The sequence below is a fragment of the Protopterus annectens genome, chromosome 10.part0 (assembly GCF_019279795.1).
Source record: "Protopterus annectens isolate FY-2018-M chromosome 10.part0, PAN1.0, whole genome shotgun sequence".
Taxonomy (NCBI): Eukaryota; Metazoa; Chordata; order Ceratodontiformes; family Protopteridae; genus Protopterus; species Protopterus annectens.
This window is the reverse complement of record NC_056744.1, coordinates 223689938-223710855: the sequence shown is the minus strand read 5'-3', so window position 1 is coordinate 223710855 and position 20918 is coordinate 223689938. Positions and strand designations below refer to the sequence as shown.

At 36.7% G+C, this 20918-nt stretch overlaps 1 protein-coding gene across 2 annotated transcripts in view; it reads right to left on the bottom strand.

Moving 5' to 3' along the window:
• Positions 1-20918, bottom strand: part of SLC39A11 (solute carrier family 39 member 11) — a 4193139-nt gene that overhangs the window by 849495 nt on the left and 3322726 nt on the right. For both annotated transcript variants that reach the window (XM_044085146.1, XM_044085147.1), the window contains exon 7: positions 9775-9844. In XM_044085146.1, the coding sequence (XP_043941081.1) occupies positions 9775-9844 (70 nt within the window). The remainder of the gene's footprint in view (positions 1-9774; positions 9845-20918) is intronic.

The window sequence follows — 20918 nt, the reverse complement described above, 5'->3', positions numbered from 1 at the left end:
ACTTATTAAAAAAAAAAACAGAACATGTCCAATATGAAAATATAGAATGTCAAAGAGGCATCATCTGTGTATAAACAAAAGGAAACAGCTTTTTAAATCTCTTTTAAAGTGGTGATATTGGGAGATGTTTCTTATATTAAGGGGGAGTGTATTCCAGACATGTGCTATTGTGTACTTATAAAGAGACTTTCCTATGTCCTTTTTGCATCTATAGACTTCAAGAAGATATTTGTCAGTTGTGCAGAGGTGCCGGGGGGGGGGGGGGTAGTAAGATACTAGGTTGGAGAGAGCAAGACAGAAAGATGGATTATAGAGAACACAGTGAGTGATATGCAGTTGAGGAAGTAGTAGCTGTGAGAGAATTCTGGCCATTGGGCAAGACAGTGATGGGTGTTATGGGAGAGATTAGCAGTGAATCTGGTGATTTTATTATATGTCTGGGTCAGTTTGGACAGTAGACTGGATATTAGTAAGAATGGGGCAGCAGAAAGTAGACTTGGTAAGAGGAGTGACTGGGCAAGGGAGAGTTTGGCAGATCATGTCAGAAATTTCTGGTTTCTGTACAGTAGTCCAACTTTTTGGTGAGTTTTCTTTATGCACTGTTGGATGTGTAAATCAGATTTCAGTTTGTCGTCTATGGTGGTGCCTAGTAGTTTAGTATGCGGTTCAGATTTAATAATGGTGTTGTTGAGTGAGGTGATACAAGGGGGATTTATGTTGTGCCAGAGTTCTAAGAAGAGGAGGAGTTTAGTTTTTTTAGGGTTTAATATTAGCTGGTTATTGGAGAGCCATGTTTCAACAGATGAGAAGGTATTTTGGGTGAGTGCTAATAGACTGGGAACACTTTGAGCAGTGGAGATAAGTGTGGAATCGTCCTCATATTGTAATAAAGTAGAGCCCTTACTGGCAGAGTGTAGCTCATTTGTGAAAATACTGAATAAGAGGGGGCCTAAGATAGATCCTTGACGGACTCCTGTGTTTACTAAAAGAAAGGGGAAGAAGACAGTTTGGCAGTGAATAGATTGTTAGAGATTATTAGAGAGGTAACTGGAGAGCCAATTTACCAAGGAGCTGGAGAGGTTGAGTTCTGACAGTTTATTTAGAAATTTAGAATGGGAAACCATATCAAAAGCCTTTGAGAGATCGAGGAATAAACAGGAGATGAACAAGTTGTTATCGCGGCCTCAGCTACAGTATGGGTCAAGGAGAGTAATGCTGTAGATGTAATGTGGTGAGGCGTAAAACCAAGTTGGGTAGAGGTTAGTAGGTTATTGTCCAGAAAGTGTTTGATTAGCTGGGAATGTATACATTTCTCAAGAATTTTGGAGATAGGGGAAAGAATGGCAATGGGCCTGTAGTTAGATGGGTTGGTGGAGTTTCCATGCTTATGTAGTGGGATTGTAAAGAAGGATTTCCATATAAGTTCATAAGTTTGTACTAGGCTATCGGCCCTAGGGCCTATACAAGTCTAGCCATAACAAGTCCCTGGCTATTTTTTCCCACAGTATTTACTTCCCTGGAGCCCTGTCTAGCAGGGCGACTGACGTGATCTCCAGGGTGAATTTCCTATCTCCCATCCAATCATCAAGGTTCTTTTTGAAGAGGGCCAAAGAGGCGCTCTGCTTGACATGTATAGGCAGTCTATTCCAGAGTCTGGGTCAGGAACCTATCCCTCCAGCATGTTTTGTTCATTGTGATGACAAGGTTTAGATCCCTGGAGCATGTGTCTCTGAGGGAATGGGATTTCTTTAAGTGTAGCATGTACAACAGCTCTAGGTTTGTTAAGCAGAGATTGCCTCTGAGTAGATGATATGCGACAGAGTATAGGTGGAGTTTTCTTAGACGGTCAGCATAGGACATCTGCTTTAGGCCTGTGATTCTTTTAGTGAGGTATTTCTGCGGCCTTTCCAGTTGTTGCCGATGACTTGAGAGGTACATACCAAATGGGGCATTGTATTCTATAATGGGTCTAATGAGGGACGAGTACAGTGGGATAAAGACCTCCTTTTTTCTGAATGAAAAGCCCTTAGTGATGAGGTGTGCCACATAGAAGGATTTCCTGACTGTTGTGGTGATGTGGTTATCGAAGGTGAGACCTCTGTCCACCTGTGTCCCTAGGTCTCTTATCACACTTTCGGTGTTTAGTGTACTGTCACCTATGTGGTAATTCATGGGTACATGTTTTTTCCCAAAGGGGATAACTATACATTTCTTGGCATTGAGCTTGAGCCCATGGCTCTGGCACCAAGCATCTGTTTCTGTAAGGCCCTTTTGTAGAGTATCCACATCATTTGGGGATTCAATAATGGCTCCCAATATATCAGGGACACAGGCTTCATTAATGGATCTATATATTAGCATAGAGATGGGGTAGGTAATAGACGTTGCAGCAGTTTTGAGAAAGTAAGAAGGTAGTTTGTCAGCTGAGGGAGCGCAGGGTTTAAGCTTAAGCAGGAGATATGTGATATAGGTAGTGGGTACTGGTTAAATGAGAAGCTGTTGGACTGTGTTTTGTTTAGGGATGGAGGAGGGGTAGAGGAAATGTTATTCTGGGTTAGTTTTTGGATTGTTTCTATAAAACAGTTCAGGAGAGAGGCTGCTTCAGCGGTAGAGTTATGAGGGAAAGGGTTGGGAGTGGTAGCGTTGCCGGGATGCAAGAGTTTGTTGATGGTAGTCCAAATTTTTTTTTATTATTTTGTGGGTTTGACTGGGTCGAGTGGAAGAAGTTCTTTTTATTATTGTTGACTAGATTGTTAATTAAGTTTCTGAGCTCTTTATACTGCTGAATAGGGGAGGGGTTTTATTTGTATCCCAGGCCTTCCATACACCATGGTCCCTTTTATGCATAATAGAGCGGGCATGTTTAGTAAGCCAGAGGGCAAAAGTGGATTTTACTCTGATTTTTCTGGTAGGTGCTAGTGAATCTAGAATATCTATGAAGATCTGATTTAGCAAACATTATACTTCACATATATTGCTATACATCACATAACCTAAGCAACATTACATGAATTATTCAATTCCTGTTTTTTTTTCTAAACAAAAATCATCTTTATTAAACCATCACTTATGACATAAGCAATCATACATTTACATAAAAAACCACACTGACACAATCTTAGTTGCAAGCATTTTATATCACAAACCATACTGACAAACTTCCAATTGCAAACATTATATATCACTTATAATATACCCAATCGTTTTCAGTCAAACATTTAGTCCTGCCTTCTCTTAAAACTCATTCATCCCGTGTATGTATTGTTCCCACAATTTCCATTTTTTCCTATGTAGTTTGCTCCTACCCTTTTCTAAAGATCTCAGTTCCAGTTGTTTTATCTCTGCTACTATATTCACTACTTCTAATATAGTTATGACTTGATCACCTTGGTAAAACAACAGCAAACCATAACAAAGTGTACCATATTCCATACACAGTAACCTCAGTATCTGGCTTTATCATCTTCACCCATATAATGCCCAGTCATATGAGTGCTTCAGTCTTCTCATTTTGTTCAAATGATGACTGAGATTTATACAAGTGAACTGCCTTTATCTCAACAAACATGTGCCTGTACGCATGCACGCGCACGCACACACACAAAGAAACTGTAGATTCAAATACACACCCAAATTAAATTAGCAAACTTTAGTAACAGACTCTCGTTAGTCCCCACTACATTTATTTGACCTTAGTTTAAGAATGGAAAGAAATGCAAAAGTTTCCTTGGCAGTTACGTAAAATGTAGAAAATGTGAAAATTACACACTGAATGGCAAGAGCAGTGAATGGAAAAGAAGTGAAAATTAGTTATAGGTAGCCTTTACCCTCCAGTAGTGAAGCATGAGGAACCGCCCATTTATAGGTACTACAGTACTTTTTTTGTGACATGTTAACTCACTTCTACTGATTCACCTTTTAGGATTTCTTTTTTAGAATTATGGGCAACTGACACATCTGATAACCCACCAAATCTTATAAATCAACAATTATTTTCTCACATAAATGATGTGTACACCGCTTTGATATGCTGGTATCCACTTTTTGTTACAGCATAACTTCAGGCTTGGTGATTTTAGAGTCCCTTTTATGTGGTTATTCCATTTTGGGTTAAGGGGAACCACAGCCTATCATGGCACTCCAGCTTGTATAAGGTAGAGAAAATAACTCCAGATGGGCACTAGACTACCACAGGCCAAACACACACACACACAAGTACACACTCATGCACTCTAGCCAGAAATTTGGAGGATCACTGACTCACTTACTGTGCATTTGAGATTTAGTCAGAAATTGGATGATCCAGTGAAAACCCACAAGGACACAGGGTGATGCACAGATTCCACACAGAAAGCACCCTTGTTGAGAAATGAACTGGAGAGCTGGGCATTGTGAAATAGCAACACTAACCTTTGCAACACTATGCCACTCCTTACAGGGAAATATCACAAAACAAAATGTGTTTCTTTCATTGTTAAATTGATGTACTTTAAGTAATAATTTACAGCCTGCTTTCAAACCACTGTCTCATGTCTGCATTTTGCCACCTGCCATATTTATCAGTCAAGAACTGATGTTCCTGGTGCCATCATCCATTCTGGAAGGGAAAATAATTCTTTCCTCAAAATAAACAAAAAATAAAAAGCTGGCTCCCTGGTGGAGAGGAGTAAAACCTTGACTGTAGTTGCAGTGATTCAACTTTGATCAGTCTACCCAGATATGTGAGGAGTTGGCACCAGGCAGCTAAAAGTAAATCACCATTTAGATGGAAGGGACGGCTCACTCTCCTGAAACACTAGTGACTTTTGTTTTAACATAATTTACATCTAAATCTATATCGGTATCTATATCTACAGCTATTTATGTCTATGTATTATAAACACATATAATATATGTATTATGACAATTTTCTTTCTTTTTTTTTTTCATTTATATTCTGGTTGCCACACGAAGACCTGACTATGAAATTAGTGCCCAATTTAAAGATATGAAAGGAATCAGGACTTGGCATAAAGAACACACAGATAAATCTCAGTAAGGGGCATCAACTACAAGAGTATAAATAAACTTTGGTCTTAAACTGACAGATAGACTAAAAAGCCAGAATCTTTACAAGTATAGCAAATGGAACTTAAGACAGCCTAGGTAACAGTCCATCATCTAGGCCACCTAGGTAGAAGTCCATCATCTGGTACAGAGCTTGATTTACTGTGTTTCCAGCACCACGCCAATACTGTAAATTATATACAGTAAAGATATTAAGAGTCAAGTACAGCCTAAAATGCATACTTTGGCCCCCTGTAATACCTTACTTATTTGTATTAACTGTAACCTTAACCCTACGCCTAACCCTGACCCAACCATAACCCTACATATTATGTTACTAAAAATCCTTTTACTTTCAGTACCACTAATCAAGACAAAAGGACGCAGAATGCGTACAACACCAAACAGGCACAATGCTAAATCTATCCCCCTGTCTAACCCTAACCCTAACCAATGAAAACTCACATATATACACTGCTCACAAAAACAGAATATTACAGTCTCACAATCACCACCTTTTCAGTCAAACATTACTTTTCCTGCACACTCCTACATACCTACACTACTTTAAGTTTGAATTCAACTAAATGTGATTCACACATTTGTGTTGTTGCTCAGTTTTTGTCATTCATCACTCATTTGTATTGCTGGCCCAATGAATGACAGCCATGTATGTAAAATAATACATACTGACTGAACCTTTTAGGTAATTGAACTAGGTTATCAAGGTTATGATACTGGGAATTTTGGAGATAAATAAATTGGTTGGTCATAAGATTATATGAAGTACCCGATGTTGAATTAGATAAAGTCCATTATAAAAAAGGCAGATGGTAACTATGGTGAAGTACGGCTAAGGGACTAAGGTGACTGTCAGAGCATCTCATTGTTTTATTCCCCTCCCCACACCTTTTCTGCAATCTTATTGCAGACAATGCTTAAGGGGGTATAAGTTCATCTGGATAGGTTAATTAAATGTAAAAATAATGAGTACTGATTGGGATACGTTAAAATAAGATGGGTTGCAAGATATCAAGATTGGTTGAGGCAAATTACAATGAAATATGGAATTAATGAGCATTTTATTCTTAACTGTGAAAAGGGGAGGATATCATGACATTACTGGGTCACTGTTTGATCATGTCAGAAAATGTAATTGTATTGCAAAGCATATATTTTTGTAAATATGCTTCTGTTTCCTTTTGTGTATTAAATATGGTTTTCAGATTAAAACAGGTTGGTTCTTCATCAAAAAAGATATGATCTGCTGATAGGCTTTAGTCTGTAATCCTGTGTTTGATCATCTTAGACTCTATTTTCCAAAAATGTGCCCGACTCTCCTAGGAAAAGAAGCACTCATGCCTAACAGTTTAACAAATTAATAAAGTATTTACACAGAACTACAGTAGGTCAGACTGAAGTCCACCTCCTTCTACCTAGACTCAGGAAAGTCCTCAAAGTTTTCCAGACTATGACTTACAGGGCAGGACTGGAACATGGGCCAGTGATATGAATAAGTGAGAGTCATAAGCCCCACTGTAGCACATGAATAAACTTTCTTAATCTGTCCTGAGATTTGAATTCCTTATTAGTCAACACAGTTTCAGTGTGTGTTGGTATCTGGAACCTCTGTTGGACCAAAAAGATTTCACAGAGTCAGACACCTTATGGGGACATCAAAGATCCAGAGTAAGATTACCTCGAGTTAGCTTGAAAAGCACCCCAAATAATCAACTCTAAAAGGGGAATCACCTAGGGGTTTTCTGGTTTCTTTGTCTTTGGTCATTCCCAATGATTCCACCATCAGTCTACTAGCCTCTTCAGAGGAGGGTTAATCCTATGGCATGCACAGGGAGGAGAGTCTCCATTATCCTTGTCCATCTCACGGACAACAGTCTCTGATTTGCAGAAGGGTCATAGAAGCCTTAGTCAGAGAAATTTCATCCAATTCCATAAGTAAATTATGGAACACAGCAGGCTGTTTTCAGGCCTAATAAAAAATGAATAGGGTGTATCTTTTTGGTCTGCTTTAAAGACAGGACTAACCACCTAAAGATATTACTACGAAAGTTTAAAAATGTCATATATGGACTTTTTCCTTACTTTCTGTCTATGCAATAGCACTTGCTAAATGCTTTACTGGCTTTCAAAATCAGTAAAACACATTGCGTTTTTTCCGTTTGTAACTGACAGTACATGGAGTAAATAGGAATCCATGCTCGAGAAAGAGTTATAATCAGATCTCACCAATCATAACCTGTTACTACGTGTTCTTGATATGGATGCCAAGGTTTACTTCAAGAGTGAACTCAAGGTGAATTTCTTGACATCCATGTCTCAAACACATAATAACGTAGTTCTGATCTGAGATCCGATCATAACTCTCTATAATATAGAGTGTTAAACTGTGTAAAGTTCACAGTTTCTGTAAACAAGAATTTGTGTTTAAATTTACATTCCCATGCCATCACTTTCATGATATTCTTCTGCTTACTGTCCTTCTGACCACTTTTCTTCATGTTCACAAATCTTACTAGAATATTACAAACAGTAGCATTAAATCTGGGAGTCTATTTCTATACTGAAACTGTAGCAGGTAGGAGTTAATGAATGCATTTCATCAAATGTTAAAACCAGGAATTTGACTGATGAAATAATAAAAAATCTTGCTTAGATTGCACCTGGGGCTAGGAGACGTAAAATAGTAGGGGAAAGCCAGTATGCACTTAACATTTGAAAATGCAAGCAACTTTTACAACATTAACAAAATGTCAGTCAGTCTGAAGTTTTTAACCAAAATGCATCACAGGAAATTAAATGATACAGAAGTATGAATCACTATATTTACTGCTAATAAATCCAGTTCTTCTAGAGTTTTCAACGATAACCAAAAAGAAAATAACCTAGCTTTAAGTATTTATTTTTATTAAAAAAATCTGACAGAACATGCCAAAGAAGTTAGTAGGTCTCACAATAAAACTTCAGTGTACATATTCCAGAATAACAATACTGACTGTATTAAATTAAGCTATTCTTTAGAAAAGTAACTTCGCTATTTCTCATTTTTTTCTGTTATAATGCTGAGAAGTACATATATTTTTAGCAAAAAAGCGGACAACACAAAATGTAACTGAAAACACATAATGAACGGAGACCAACTGATGTACTTCGCAACCTATTTATTAAACATGCCAATTAAAATAGTGACAAAGTGCTTTCGTCTTTACAAACTCAAAGACTTCATCAGAGTAAAAGTCAGTCATAATTAGAGAATACATATATATATATATATATATATATATATATATATATATATATATATATATATATAAAATATATCACATCAAGCAATCAAAACTCTTGCATTGGCATATCATTATGTGATTCATCAAGCAACTTAAAGCAATTAAAGTTTTAAAAAGGATGCATGTCTGAATCAAGTTCATTAAAACAAATAAAAAAGTGTCTACAAAACTGTAAAAACTGCAAAACTTAAAGTGATAAATAAATGAACTGTCTGAAAATACCTTAATGATAAAATAGCTAATAAAATGAAATTTGAATGCTGCATTAAACTTTTTATGTGGGGAAGATAAACAGAAAATTTAAGGAAAGGATTTGGGAACACGTGTATGAATGACATTAGAAAAAGAAAACTACTAATGTCTTATACAGGCATACTACTGGGTGCTCTAGTTTTAAAAAGTTTTTATTCTTTGTTATTGACAGGTTATTGGTTTTGAATTTCTGTGGAGATTTCGAAACCCTTCTTGAATTCAAAAAATTAACTTGGCAGTTGAGGCTGAATACTTCAGCTATTCCTGGCATTAATGATACTGTAACTATGCCCAATATTCTCAAAAGAAAAGCTGCTATAGTTTTAATGCAGCGTTCAGACCTCATTTTATTAACTATTTTATCATTAAGGTACTTTCAAACAGTTCACTTATCACTTTAGTTTTGCAGTTTTTTTAGATACATTTTATTTTTTAAAATGAACTTGATTCAGACATGCATCCTTTTTAAAACTCTTTAATTGCTTTAAGTTGGACGATGACATCACGTAATGATATGCCAATGCACGATTTTTGATTGGTTGATGTGTTAATTAATACACATAGCCTCTAATTATGACTGGCTTTTACTCTGATGAAGTCTGAGTTTGTAAAGATGAAAGTGCTCACCATCTTACCTGGTGTGTTTAATAAACGGGTTGCGAAGTATGTCGGTTGGTCTCTGTTCATTTTTTGTTTTCTGTTACATATATTTTTAGCTACCAAAACTCTTGCATGTCAGTTCCGATGTGGACAGTGCTATTGGAATGGCAATACGAAAGTGAGTATATAAATGCTTTTAACAACTGTATATCCAAAAAAAGCAAAAAAAGTGATCCTTATGAAACAACAAACTAATGAATAAGTCAGCTGCGACACTTATGAATGAATGGATGTGGACAAATAATAAGATATTTCACAGCAATATCCAGTGACTGAAATTTGTGCAATCGTACCCATGAGGACCACATTTAACTGCAATGATTGCTTATACATGCACTGGCGATCTTTCAGCATCAGACAGAAATTGGACTGTTTCACTATATAGATGAGTGAACATATTAAGGTAATTAAGTCAAAATGAACTGGGCAAGGGAAAGTGTTTTCTTTTTTTCTTTGCAGAATCATTAATCAGCAACAACATCCTGCAATCCACAAAAAAGAAGACTCTTACCTTGCACTTTCAAAGGTGGCAGAGGCTGTCTTCCCTATGGCTCCAAATCCCACTCCTACAGCAAGACCCTCTGCCAACATAGAAAAAGAAAAAAAGCAATTAACTTCTTCAGACTTTAATTTTTTTGTCAATATTCACTGAAATAGACATTTTACCAAGTACTGCAGACCTGAAATCACTGTACATAATAAATGAGTACAGTGTAATCTTACAATCAACAAGTAAAAAATCCATAATTGTTTGATCATTAATGCTGCTGTGGCATTAGACCAAAAGGTAAAATTAAGCTGCATTATTTTTGGCAATAATAATAGAATTTGATGCAACTGTAGAATTGCTGAAGGCAGTGATTGTGAAAATTGTGTTACGTGCAGGGAGCCATTGGTAAAACTGAAATGGTTGCATATAGTGCTAATGGTGATTTTAATAATTCTTAGCATATCAGACTTTCATTTAGCAAACCATTAAATGCAGAGATAATTATAATATATACACTACTACTATGATCTGAAATCCACATTTAGTGCCTATTTATGGGTGGCTCAAAGGAAAGTACTATAAAAAGACCAGCATTACTGGTCACCTGGATTAACAATCTCAGGTAAGGAGCTTCGGATATCATAATGGATATTGCCTGCTTGGGAGTGCTTGAGAACTTGCTGCTTTATTGCAGCACATAGAATCAAAGATGATTTGTGAAACTTCTAAACAAAGTTGTTTCTGAGCCCAGTGTGGGCTACCAGAATATCTGGTGGAGAGAGAGAAATCACATTCAATGATGGTAGGGCACTAGTGGAGAAAAGACCCATTTATGCAGAGGTTGTATAGAAATTACTACTTAAGCCTCCTGTACACCACTTAAACAAATGTCAGCAACACTGTATCATATCCCATACACCCTCACCATTACCTTCACCACAGCTAAGAGGAGTCGCTTTAGCAACTCCAACAAAACCTAAAGTTATGTACTGACCATAACTATGCATCGGTGTTGTCTATTTTTATTATTCCTCAACTGATGGGTCTCATATACAAACTTGTATCAGGCTTAGCCACATTTACTAGACTGTATGATCCAAATCTCGACATCCTCCTTTTACCCATAATGCCCCAGTCATACTGCACTACATCAAATTGAGTTTGCTGCCCAATAACCAATAGAAAGAACTAACCCCAGGCTAAGGTAAAAGGAGGGCTAGTAGAAAGGACTGAGGCTCAAACCTGGAATATAGAGGTTCCACAACAACCATAAGGTCACTCCAGAAATAAAAGGGAAGGGGGAAAGACAGTGAGAAGTTGAAGAAGAATGAAAATGGACAACACAGATCCATAGTTATGTTGAGTACATAACTTTAATATATGATGTAGTCATTTTCATTCATTCCTCAACTGTTAAGACAGAGACAACAGCCATGTTAGCCTTGAGTGGCCCTCGTGGAAAGATATACAAAATAAATATGGACATGGGAAAGAAAGACAGATTTTATATGGTGCAATATTTATGCAAAGGAGAAAGCCAAATTAATCAATATAAAGAAGGCAGCCCCAAAGATATTCAAAGAGAAGTATAGGCAAAGGCATCCAGATATGGAAAATTTCACAATAAAAAATAGTATCACAAAGAGGGAATGTAGAAAAGAAGATTAGTAAAGTAGAAGTTAAAAAAAATAGAAGTTGAAGTTATGGGGTGCCTGCGAAGTGAAGGACTTTGTGCAGAAGATCTAACATAGGTTACATCACAGCATGATGGAGTGAGTCCCCAAAGTAAGGAGAAGCAGGAAGATCAGGAGACATCTGAAGAGATAATATGGACATGAGAAAGAAAAAGAGATTTAATATGGTGTAATATTTATGCAAAGGAGAAAGAAAAACTAACCAATACAAAATGAGCAGCACCAAAGATATTTGAAGAGAAATACAGGCAAAAGAATCCAGACATGGAAAACTTTACAATACAAAAAATAAGACGACAAAGAGGAAAAGCAGAAAAGGAGATTAGTAAGGGAGAAATTAAAGAAACAGAGACTGAGGTTATGGAGTACCAGTGAAGTGAAGGATCCAGTTTAGAAAATCTAATTCAGAAAGCAACACAACAGGATAGAGCAATGGATATCCAAATTAAGGGGAAACCAGTGAAACGGGATGCAACTGCTCTGGTACCATATGAAGATATTTTGGAGCCTTCCACACGAAACCAGTATAAACGTTCACTTGAAGCTGGACAGCAAAGGAAGGAACAGGAAACTCTGATGCAGTCAATGTTGAGGAGAGATAGGCCAGTGATTTTTCATATGACAGAGCAACGGGTGGCATAGGATAAAACTGAAGAGAATGTGCCACAGGAAAATGGTTTAGAACTTTCAACAAAATGCCCGCAGGAAATGTAAAACAAAAAAAGTGCCCTCAGTTTATAAGAAAATGAGCTAAGAGAAGAGTTGCTTGATTTAATAGAAACAGATAGACATATTAAGATCAATGAAAAAAATAGAATGCAGAAGGTCAGTAAAACCCAAAAAGTCAGAAGTTTGATAAAACAAATGAACACAGTAATTAGGACTGTCCATAGAGATCCATGTGATATAACAGAAGTAAACAGGATATATTACTGTGCAGTTAAATCAATAACTCATAAAGTTCTACCACAAGAACACAGGGTAGTGAGGGAAAGGAAGGGGAGAAATCGAATACCATCATGAAAATATCAAATAGAGAAAACTATGAAGCAATTAAGATGAGACGTGTCACTGTTAGAAGAATATAGAAGAGGGAACAGATCAACAAAAATACTAAGGAAGATAGACGTGATAAAAGCAATGCATGGTATTAGAACAGACCAGGATCTATTATGCACTACTGAAAATAAACTAAAAATCTCAGCAGAAGAGTAAAAACTTACAAGATACTCAGATAAATATAAAGGAAAAGTATAACAAGCAATTTATTCATGACCCAAAAAAGGTTTATAGAGAACTGGGAAACAACGTAAAAGGAATTGAAAGACTACCAAAAAAAGAAGAAATAGCTACATTTTGGAGAAGTATCTATGAAGATCCTGTGGAACATAAAGATGCTAAATGGATAGAAGTAAAAGAAATAATAATAAGTTTAAAGGTACAGGATATGGAATGGGATGAAGTAACAGCCAGAGAGACTGAAACAAAGTTAAGAAAGCTTCTAATTGGAAAACCCCAGGCCCAGATGCAAAAAAGGGGAAGAATCTAAGTATAGCATGGATTGACTACAAAAAAGCATTCGATAGTATCCCACATTCATAAATAAAAGAATGCTTAAAAATGTATAAGATACACCCTACACTGATCAACTAGAGTACAGTCACCATGAAACAGTGGCAGACCACTTTGCAATTAAGCTATGATAAAGGACAAATTATTATCCCAGGGATAAAAATTCAAAGGGGATATTCCAGGGTGACTGTGTCATGGCTGCTATTCTGTCTTGCCCTTAACCCATTAAGTTGTCTACTTAACAGCTTAGGCCATGGCTATAATTTGGCTCCTAGAAAAACAACAAAGTGTAAAGACTTCTCATCTTCTCTTTGTCGATGATTTAAAACTGTACAGCCAGTCAGATGAGGAACTGAAAGTACAACTGCAAGTTATCAAAACTTTTTCAGATGATATAAGAATGTCATTTGGTCTTGATAAATGTGCAAAAGCAACCCTTAAAGCAGGAAAACTGCAGCAACAGGAAAATATCAGTTTGGGACAAGAATGTGGTATAAAAGAACTGGAGCAGGAGGGAGTGCATAAATATTTGGGGAATGATGAAAGATCAACAATAAAACATGAACAAATGCAAATAAAACTTAGTAAGGAATACTTTAGAAGACTTAAATTAATCCTGGAAACAGTATTGACATCTAGAAACAAAATCCAAGCTATAAACCAATTTGCTCTTCCTGTCCTAACTTACAGTTTTGGAGTGATACTTGCGTATTATCGCAACCAGATTTTTACGGAAGCGTTAGTATGACTGTTCTCGGACAGCAAGTGGATGTAATACTGTGAAAGGGTTTTTAAAGTGTAAGTGCTATTGTTTATACTGTCTAGGCAGCAGGACCTGGAATAACAGCAAAATTCCTGTTCCTATTTACCACGCATTACTGACTTTAACGGTCTGTGAAGTGAAATGAAAATAGGTGGTACAACAAGAACATCCTTATTGCGAGGACAGAAAAGTCATCGTTCATCAGAATTACATATACCAAGAGACCACTCTTACTTGTTGGACTGTGACTTTCAGGTCTGTTGGGTTTCCTTACTGTTGTGTTGAGACTTTCCACAGCTCAGCATATATTTCAGGTCAACGTACTTTTTCAGTGGTCATGGTGCATTTAGGCAGTTATTCTTCTGCCGTGGCTTGTCTGTATCAAAGTACAATGCTATCCATGAAAAGGGAAGTTTCCCACACTCCACAGATTTTACCTCTCTTGTCCATCATAAAATGGTTTTGCCCTAAATCACTGAGCATTGCAGTCAGTAAATGAAAACAACGAGCATTGCAGGTAGTCAGCAGAGCCATGTGTTACAATTTCATAGTACCCGAAAAGTGCTCGCGATTGCAGACCAACATTTTTAGCAATACACTTACCTTTACATTGTATACTTGTTTGGGTCATCTCAACTCCCATTTCCAGGACATTACAATATGGCATGCAGTTTGAAATAATTGGATATCACGTTAATTTCACAACATGAACTGCCCCGAGAAAGAGCCGCACAGCAGGCGGACTTGAAAGAATATAAATGCTGCCAGTGAAGTGCGGAAAGAAAGATGAACACTATGTTTTTTTTTCAATTTTATTGGCATCACTACAGAAAATACAATGTTGTAGTATACATTTCTCCAACATTAATGACAATATTTCAAGATCGTTATGCACTTTTCACAACCTCGAATATCTGGTTGCGATAATACGTAAGTACCGACTGACTGGAGTTTACCTTTACATGTGCATTTTGCACAAGGGCGAACAGCAATTTTCTGAAAGGCAGTTTGCAAAGTTTGCAAGATGGAAAAAGGCTTGAATGTGCAATGAGCGAATGCACAGTGAGATTCGCTCATTCCACATTCGACATTCTGGGGCAGATTGCACTATAGTGGGGATCGGGAAATGGTTTCTTTCACCACTGTATTGCGATCTCGGAGTTAGAATAATAAAGTAGGGGGTATGGGGGGCACAGCCCCCAACATGGGGGGGTGCAGGGGGGGCTTGCCCCCCTGCATTGCACTTTATCTAATTTTTTTTCGACATTAATGTTCGAAAATCAGCAAATTGGCTTTTCGATCTGCTGATTTTCGAACATTTACAAATGTCGCTGTTTTAAGTTTCGTGGTTACGATTCGCTCATATTAGCAATCGCACCACTGTGTTTTGCTGTTATGAAGGTAAACCCTGACTGGTCCCAAAACTTGTTGGATAGATTAGATAGGAAAACAAGAAGGATGATTCATGTTCATGAAATGATATATAAAAATCAGTGCAACCAAGATTATATATTCCCCGATCTGAAGGAGGGATGGACCTCCTTGAAACTGATTACATGCATTGATCTGCAATCGTGGGACTCCACACATATCTGCTGACCTCACAAGACTCAAATGTAGTGAAAGTTTTGAAACATGAGGAGAATAAATCTAAGATGACTTCTCTGCTTAATCTAGCAGAAGCATATTGGCGTCAAGCAAGAATGGAAATCAAACCAGAATTAGATAAAAATCAGGTAGCAACTGAATGTGCCAAAAACAAAAGAAAGAATATAAAGTGAAGGACCAGATGACAAGGCAACAAATGTGGAAAATGCATAAATATAGTTGCAACTATAGAAAACTTCTGGAAGAACCTCATGTTGATCAGGAACGAACGCAGGAATGGTTAAGGACAGCTGAATTCAAACCAAGAGATGAAAGGTTAATATTGGCAGCCCAAGAAAATGGGCTACATACACAGTGGTTTACAAAGTCCATTAAACATGTAGGAGAAAGAGACAAATGTAGGTTTTGTAAAACTGAATTGGAAACATTCCCACTTACTTAAATAGTTGCATTCTGGCATGTACTCAAACAGTGAACATAGTGTATTCTTGCTTTGATGCTCAGCTTCAATTATGTTCATAAGTAAATATTAGACTATCAGTCTGCAGACTATTACAAATCTAGCAATAAACAGAGGTTAGAATCAAACCTTGCACCGTGTATCTGTCGGAATAAAACATTAAGCATTATGCCAAACCTTCTTCCTTATGTATTTACCTGCTCCTTTGTTGTGCTTATTATGGCTGTTAAGTATATCAACCTAATATAATGAATGCTTTGGGAATATGTATTACAGACTGCAGATAAACACCTGCAATTTTATTTTCACTGTTTCAGATAAATACGCTAGAATTATTTTTGTAGGTCTGTGTGTGTGTGTGTGTGTGTGTGTGTGTGTGTGTGTGTGTGTGTGTGTGTGTGTGTGTGTGTGTGTGTGTGTGTGTGTGTGTGTGTGTGGAGGGACATGCATTCAAATGTATATCCATGCTCTAGCGCGTGTGTGGAGGGGAGGGCATGCATTTAAATGTATATCCATGCTCTCACACATGTGTGTGCCTGTGGGGGAGGAATGCATTTAAATGTATATCAATGCTCTCACGCGTGCGCGTCTATGTGTGGAGGGCTGCATGCACTTGTGTGTGTGAAACAAGAGATATGCCAACTAAGAATTGACATTTTCCTAATTCATACTTCCCACTTCCCCTACCCATAATTTAGGATGATACCATGCTCTGAAGTGCCCTTCTCAGAAGAAAACTACAAGTTAGCCTGAGTATATCTACCCATTTAATTTCTAGCACATTTTTAAGTTAAATAAATAGTGGGTTCTTTTAAAATGTTTACTTACTTACATACCATATATGCCGCGGTGGTACGGCGTTAGTGTTGTTACCTCACAGCAAGATGTTCTCCCGTTCGATTCTCGGCTTGGCTTGGAAGGGCCTTCTGTGTGGAGTCTGCATGTCCTCCACGCGGTTGGGTAGCGTTTGAAAGACATGCGTACGTAAATGGGCGTGCCTTCGCTGAAGGGTGGTTGTCGAGCTGGTACCTTGGCGTTTCTTAAAAATCTACTGCCAATCATTAGCAGACCAGAATTCCGCTGTGACGACCCCTTACCGGGAAAAAGCCGAAAGACAAACAACAACTTACTTACATACCATCTCCAATATTACATACTAATTTTCATTCCATTACCTTAGTAGGAAGGAATAAAATGGCTTTTGTTGAACTTTCATTATGGCAAGGGCTTTTAGAAATACTGTACTGACCTGGAAATGTAAAGTACAGAAATGCAAAAAAAAAAAAAAAATTGTGGGCTGTACTTCTCAGCATGTTCTTATTGTTTTTGGAAAAGTTGAAGACAATGTGGTAAATAGAAGCCAATTTATAATGCTTCATAAAGCAGCAACAAGGTCTAAGCACACTAATGGAAAATATGTGTAAAGAAACATAACATGAGCTATACAAGCAGGTATTTTTGCGGAAAATAGACCTAGCGTGACTCCACTGTTCTGAAAATTGATACTTACATTAGCCACTTTCCTAGGGAAGACGGATTCAATGATAACATGCATTGTAGTAAGTGACAGTGTGAGGTTTTATATATATATATATATATATATATATATATAGATATATATATAAGGTTTTATATATATATATATATATATATACACACACACACACATATATATATATATATATATATATATATATATATAGGAGCGTGGCCTAATGGTTAAGGTGTTTGCCTTACAAACACAAAGTACATGGTTTGAGTCTCACAAGGTATAATTGGCTAGGCTTAAAATGACTCACAAGGGCAGTTAGCCTAGTACTAATCTATGAACCTATGTATACTGAATTTTTTAAAATAAAACTATGAAATTAAAGATGTAAAGAGGAGCCTCAATAAAGGCTTAAGATAATGGCCTATAACTCCTAGCTATTTGCAGCACACTACAACTTTTCATTAATGTTTACAATCAGCGTTTCCAAAAACATTCTGTGGACAGTCACTGACTAGAAGTTATTTCACTTTACTCCCAAAGTTGCAAATTCTGCTGAGAAGGTCAAACAGGACCTGGACTAATAAAATAATATATTTCTACCCAAGATGGAGCTACAGCACTGTTTGCAGCTATAATAATCTATCATGGCATCTCTCAGAGGCATCTTGCAAAGCTCTCTGGAGTATTCAACAGCAAGGAAAGCACAAACCTCATAACACTGAAATGTCAGTGATGTTGCCTGTTCTAAGAGTACTAGGTATTAATGTGGTGGTCAATGTATAGAAATAGGTACCTTCAAGTTTGTTTCTATATCTCTAAATCTTTGAAAGTCCCACTGTATCAGTAATAATAAAACACAAAAGCGTTAATTTTTTCTCCTTCTGGTTTGTACCAAAGCAGAATAACTAGGACTTAATATTCTGTCTCCAGGCTGTACCCTAAAAACAAATGGAGTCCAGTATCCCACAGAGTACAACCCTCAAATAAAAATTAGCTGGGTGTATGCTTTGGGGGGTGGACAGCAAAATGAACATGTACTGTTAGAATAACAAAACAGCACTGACTTCAAAAGTTAAATGAAGAATGTTTTGACCCAGTGTCAGACTGGTGATAGAACTTTAAACTGCAGTAATCCAAGTCTGCTTCAGTTATGCTTTCTCTGTGGCTTTAACAGTCCAAGCTGCATATCTTAAATATTTTTTGTTTCATTATCAGTTCATTTTCACTTATTTTGTCTTGGCTAAAACCCCATATATAAGATTTCAAAACTGTATCCATGGCTACAGTATTATTTGATGCAATAGGCCTCAAAAATAAGGTAGTGGTGTGCTGTTGTATATAATCATCATCTCACATTCTCTTTTTCTCTACTACCCTACCAATTTTTCAAAATGCAGAAGTACTTATCTCCTTTCTTAATGTTATCAAAAACAAAAAACTCTGTGCTGTGGCTTTGTATATTTCACCAGGAAGTAATATGAACACTTTAGAAGGAATTCTTTGCTGGATATCTGATAATATTCCTAATTAAGCTATTATCTTAGGTGATGTTAATATAGAATGGCTAACTTTTGCATCCACCTCTCCAACTATTAGTATTGACTTGCTTGGCTTCAAACAGCTTCTCTCTTCTTCAACAAAATACAATAAAACCAATATCAATAGGTCATTACTGGACTGGATCCTGATAATACAATAAAACCAATATCAATAGGTCATTACTGGACTGGATCCTGATAATACAATAAAACCAATATCAATAGGTCATTACTGGACTGGATCCTGATAATACAATAAAACCAATATCAAGAGCTCATTACTGGACTGGATCCTGATAATACAATAAAACCAATATCAATAGGTCATTACTGGACTGGATCCTGATAATACAATAAAACCAATATCAATAGGTCATTACTGGACTGGATCCTGATAATACAATAAAACCAATATCAATAGGTCATTACTGGACTGGATCCTGATAATACAATAAAACCAATATCAAGAGCTCATTACTGGACTGGATCCTGATAATACAATAAAACCAATATCAATAGGTCATTACTGGACTGGATCCTGATAATACAATAAAACCAATATCAATAGGTCATTACTGGACTGGATCCTGATAATACAATAAAACCAATATCAATAGGTCATTACTGGACTGGATCCTGATAATACAATAAAACCAATATCAAGAGCTCATTACTGGACTGGATCCTGATAATACAATAAAACCAATATCAATAGGTCATTACTGGACTGGATCCTGATAATACAATAAAACCAATATCAATAGGTCATTACTGGACTGGATCCTGATAATACAATAAAACCAATATCAATAGGTCATTACTGGACTGGATCCTGATAATACAATAAAACCAATATCAAGAGCTCATTACTGGACTGGATCCTGATAATACAATAAAACCAATATCAAGAGCTCATTACTGGATTGGATCCTGATAATACAATAAAACCAATATCAAGAGCTCATTACTGGACTGGATCCTGATAATACAATAAAACCAATATCAAGAGCTCATTACTGGACTGGATCCTGATAATACAATAAAACCAATATCAAGAGCTCATTACTGGACTGGATCCTGATCTCTGACCCCTGCAAATATATCAGTTCTGGAGTCTTACTGGACTCTGTCAGTGATCACCACTCCATATTTACCAAAAGACAAATGACTCACTATTTTATCAATATAAATCCACTGCAAACATCTCCATATTTGATTCATACACATTAAATAATGTCCTAAAATCTTTTTAAGTGGTCCATACTAAAAATCTTACCTCTGGATGAAGCAGTTAACAAATTCAACAACATATCCCTAAATACTCTTAACTCCCTTGCCCCCAAAAGAAACCGAAATCTAAAATACATTCAACCCCCCCGGCTATCACATGGCACTAGGATTCTTATGCAAATATGGGACAAGGCCTGGAAACTAAGACACAAGGAAATATTTCCTCAAAAATACAACACTATAAGGAGATGTGAAACTGCACTAAAAACAAATTTGTACAGATAAAAAAAGGAATATTCTGCCAATCCCCAAGATAATCCCAAACAAAATTCCAATAAAATTCTGGTGCTCTATAAAAATATGCCACATCCTAGCTCAAATTCCTTTCATACCCTTACAGGGATCTTAGTATAACTTTACTTACTGTATGTCCAGGACTATCACCTCTCATATGAACCTCAAATGTCACCACTCCCCGAGAAATTCATCTTTTTACTATCAGCAGTGACAGCAACTTTATTTTATAGTGACTGTAATCTGTCTTCACACACTACATTAATAAAAAAAGCTTGCTACATAGAATGATAATGTCACAGGTTATAAGAGCAAAGACTGAGTTCTTACAATGCTGTGTGCATTTCTGTGTAAAAAAAAAATGTGTGCTTTTGAAAAGATTTGAAATGATGCATATGAGTAACTGATGACCCTAGCCTTTAGTGTACAATGTTATATTTTCTTTCTTTTATTTCTTTTTAACATTTTATTTTTTTGTTTATAGTATTAGGTAAGGTTGGTATAGGCTGTAATG